We start from the raw sequence: 4,591 nt of genomic DNA on the forward strand, positions 1-4,591 counted from the left end.
GGGCTTGTGTTTGCTGAAGCGATAACCACAGAGCTTACCATTCTCTGGGTCCTCTTATTTGCAAAGAGCAAGTCAGTAGTTGATAGAAGGAAGTCTCCACTAAGACCTACTTTGCCCAGTCCTCGCCTTTCATGCATTTCAGTCGTCCACTCTTGGAGATTTTTCCTCTTGAGCAGTTTCCTCTTGCGTGGCTCTCAATGGACTGCTGAAAAATTGTGAGAGATCTTGCGGCTGGCTGGCACTTTCGGATCCTATTCAGAAGAGGCTGGCAACCCAATCTCGGTGTGGACTTAGCAGTAAATCACTCTCGTACACCACGTATAGGCCTACACATTGCCTGTTCTTCAAGCCAATAGAAGGATCGTAGCATTGTACTTTATACAACGTGGATGTGGTCAAAGGATTTTGGTTTGTGTTTCACAACAGGAATTAAAGCTTATGTGCACCATCTCCATATCCTATTTTTTTCTTTTTATGTGAATCTTTTGGAACCCCCATCTACAAAATAGGAAAATCAAGACTTGGATTACACTGTGGATACCTACAGTTTTTGTTTTCATCGCAGACAGTTGTGTGTAACTGAAGGAATTAAAGCTGTAGCTTGATGCAGCGTCGATGGTTGGTGGAATTACTTGCGTTTTGCATTTTTTCTTGTTCGCCGTCATGTCTTGATGAGAAGTGATGGATCCAGCGGCATCAAATACTTTCTCTGGCTTGGACCTGCGGCTGCCAATACAGCAGTTGGAGCGGGGTAAGGCCGGGGCAGGCGGGATGGATGTGAAGGAGGGTCACCCGAGCTCCTGGAAGCTCCACGGGGGCCTCATTCGGGTACGGCAGAGGAGGCATTCTGATTCATCCCGGCACAGACTTCACCGGGCTGTATCACCGACGCTCCCGTCAGAGGCAAGCTCCCGTTCCTTCCGTGATCAGTCCATTCTGGTAGATTGAAACAAGTTAAGAAGATCTTGATGTGAAGGATACACTTAAGTCATAGATATACTGTGACTATTGACCAAACCATCATTGATAGTCAAAGGAAAAAGAAAAAAAAAAGAGATCTTCTTTCAGTCTCCCTTTATCAATTGTACATATAGTTATCATTTCCTTGGCAAATCTTTTAATTAGTTAAGGGAAAGCTAGCAAATTGGTGAAATTAGTGATTGTACCTTAGGAGAGATAGATCAAGAAAGAGGGACCAAGAGAGACAGCATAAAAGGCTAGACTGACAGGAATGTCTTATTTAACATTCCCATGTGACTATTATGACCACTTAGTAAAATTTATTTGGGGATTCAAAGCACTTTTCAGATAAGCAGAAGAAAAGGATTAAGTTCAATTCATGGTTTACATGTGTATGCAGTAGAATCCTTGACACAGCATTACAGCTAAAGCATTAGAATTACAATGTGAGTCTGAACACTGTGATTTGAATTGCTCTTACAAATGTATAAATTGTTAAAGAGAACTGAAGCCGACGAATATTGTTTGAACATTTTGTCTAGATGTCTGTCAACAGCCGTAGGCTACATTTAGAGAATAATGAGTCTGGTGTGTTGGGCAAAGTACGCATGACCGTAAACAGCTTTTAGACATGATCTTTACTTCTCAAGTCAAGGATGAAAGCATCTGCGCTTTATATTCCACCGACAAAGATGGAACGCTTTGACACGTTAGAAGCCGTATGATTACCAAATAGCTAGTGATCTTGTAATGCCTATCAATACATTCTCCACCAGCTGTTAGTGATGTTTATATTTTTCACCTTGTCATCCTGTGACATTCTCCAAAGTGCTTTTCTAGTTTAGGGATTCAGGTGGATCCCATAGTTTTGTGGGGGGGGGGGGGGGGGGGAGGGGGTCAGGCATGAAAGGAAATCATACAAGTGCAAAGTTTGAGGACTAAAAAAAATGCTCTGCCTGGGGATTGGGGAAATTCTGAAATTCTTGTTGTTGATGAAATTGATGGTGATTGCGAACATGTTCTGTTCTTTTTTGTTTACATCATTTTTCCAGGGGGGGGGGGGGGGGATAAAGTTGCAGGCCAGTTTTCCTACATAAGCAGCAGGCAAAGAGGTTTCTCTCATTTCCTTGAATCTTGTTGGATCCCGGACAATAACTCGAATGATGTGTGCTCCTAGTTCCCTGCATAACACACTCCTGTTTTACAATTGATGCGATGTTGCGCTGTTTTGCCTTGCGACCCTGATTGTGATATCGGAGTGTGCCATCATCTTGTTGCGGAGTGGTGTACTACAAGAAACAGATGATGATCTGTTTCACTGTACGTGTGTAATAAGAATGTTTCACTCTATGTGTGCCATAAGAATGCTTCCGTACATGTGAGTGATGTGTGTGTCCACTGTCTGCTTGAAAGCAATAGTGTTAAGCCTGTGGCAAGACCTAGCTTTGTGATGGATGGTTATCCCTATTGTGTGATCAGATCAAGGTATTCCAGTGGTCCAGACTGACACTCCAAAATACTAGTAAAGAAAAAAAGTTTTTTACAACAAGCATTCTTCTTCATCTTAGTGGTATAAGCTCTTTCTTGAGACCACTTTGGAATTCTGGCTGGAATCTCCTGCACATGTGACAAAGATCAGTGCTTGGACTCATTGGTAATTATCATCATCTGTTACAGTTCAGAAATCAAATTGAAAGTCCCTACAGCCAGAATTTCGATGAGACGAAAGTAGAGCGACCATCGATTTTCATCTCACAACCAATTGAAATGTTATAATGCTACAAGACTTGTGCATCTAGTAAGCTAAGTGGTAAGAACAAAACAGAATACATATCTGTCAACTTGGACTGGTGTTTTAGAGCCGTGTGTGTTCAATCCTAAAGTAACGTTCCCATTTCTGTTTCCACTCTTCTCTCTCTGTAGGTCCAGCGAGTGTCCCAGTATGACAAGGTGCTCCACAACTTGCTGGAGAACAGCTCCGGCTCCGGGACCAGGCATCCCCGGGACTACGAGAGCCTCCTAGACTCCGCCCAGACTGTCCGAGAGGTGAGTCCCCGCATCCTCCTCTAGAATGATTTGGGTTTGCACTGTGATCTCTGTGGCCTCCATTCCAGTCTTTATGTAGCTGTCCAGCCATGATATGGGCTTCACAGCCTGTGGTAAACCCCCAAATAAAAACAGGCACAAGTCTTGGCCACAAAAGTATTGCTTGGATAGTAAATGCTGGTACATAGATGTGCTGGTCCTTAGAGATCCTATCCTACAGTCTTGCCTAGTTATGGTGTACATCATTCTTGAGCTTTTTCGTTTTATTTTGTTTTTTAGTTGTTAAGTTTGATGACCAATAAGACATGGTGATTGGTTGTCAATACCTCCTTTTTCCAAATGATCTGGCTTGGCAGTCCTCAAAGCAATTCATTTCAGAATGAAGATGATATACACTAAAATTGCTCAAATTTACCATAATGTGCCAGAGTTTGGCAGATATTTGGCACTGGCAGGAAGTCATGTCCTATCATTCTGACCTTTAAATGCCCCTTTGACTTTCCAAATGACTCCGCACATTCCTCAAAAGCACATTTCGTGCCACTCATTTGCCGACTTCCAGTGCTTAGAACTGTAGTCATGGAGTGTGTACTGCGTCAATATTGAAAAAACCTGGTTACATCTTAAAGGAACACACATCCGTACTTTCATTCGTCCATGTGAATTCCAAGTGAAGTGCTATTCAATGAACCTTTAACCCCTCTACTTGACTTTTTCTCCAACTACCCCCCCCCCCCCCCCAACAAACAAACAAAGAAAAACCAACTGAACAAGCAGGTGAAATTGGCAGAGGTCTTTATGCATGCTCTGGTAGTACCAATGAAACCTATAACGACAGTGAGGGTGAAAGTCCTTAATCACTCAAATTACGTGTGAATCACGTCTTCATTTGTCTTCACTCAACAAGGGTAGAGATTCTTTCCTTTAGGAGTATTTCTGTGGCTGGATTTAATAGATCTACACAGGCAAGCTTTTTCCTGGAGATATTTAATGAGCAGTGTTGAATATGAACCTCCTAATGTTCCAACAGATATAAACAAGGAATAAGAACCTTCAATGACAAATCAATCTTTATGAAGTTTTGAAGTTTCTTTGGTAGATGTTATAGTACCCAAGAAACTTCTCAGATGTTCATGGCTGTGGAACAAATTCACGGAAGCGGTTTTCATGTAGTGTCCTTGACAGGATGTATAACAAAATGCTTGGGCTGTTTAGGCATCTTGATCGAATTTTTTGTGCGAGCTACGTAAATTTTAACAAACCCCCAAACAGTCTCATGTTCAAATGATTGAGGCATGTGCAGTTGAACAATTTTTTTTTTGTCCTCCAGTGAAGATAACCAAAGTGTTTCAAGAAGTTTTGAGAATTTATCATTTATGCCAAGTGGGACCATTGCATCTGGATTAGCTGAGTGAATGGAAAGTAGGTGAATTGAAAGTTCCAGCACAAGCTACTTAGTTCAGCTGAAGCGTAACTTTAATGAAATTTGTGTAGAAATCGGTAGTAAAACGGGAGGGCGACTACCTACGATGACGGGAAAACCGCTTTGCAATCATTGAATTGATCATTTCCTCTCTAACTCGTC

The 4,591-nt window shown here is 42.0% G+C and overlaps 1 protein-coding gene across 1 annotated transcript in view; it reads left to right on the plus strand.

Annotated features, from left to right (window-relative positions):
* The first annotated feature begins 381 nt into the window (after window positions 1-381).
* The window catches only part of LOC139737101 (uncharacterized), a 43,807-nt gene continuing 39,597 nt past the window's right edge, over window positions 382-4,591 (plus strand). Inside the window, exons 1-2 of the mRNA XM_071647779.1 lie at window positions 382-879; window positions 2,884-3,006. Coding sequence (XP_071503880.1) covers window positions 682-879; window positions 2,884-3,006 — 321 coding nt within the window. The 5' untranslated portion in view covers window positions 382-681. The remainder of the gene's footprint in view (window positions 880-2,883; window positions 3,007-4,591) is intronic.

This window comes from Diadema antillarum, unplaced genomic scaffold (genome assembly GCF_040938485.1).
Source record: "Diadema antillarum isolate AM-2024a unplaced genomic scaffold, OU_Dant_1.0 seq00000682_RagTag, whole genome shotgun sequence".
Taxonomy (NCBI): Eukaryota; Metazoa; Echinodermata; class Echinoidea; order Diadematoida; family Diadematidae; genus Diadema; species Diadema antillarum.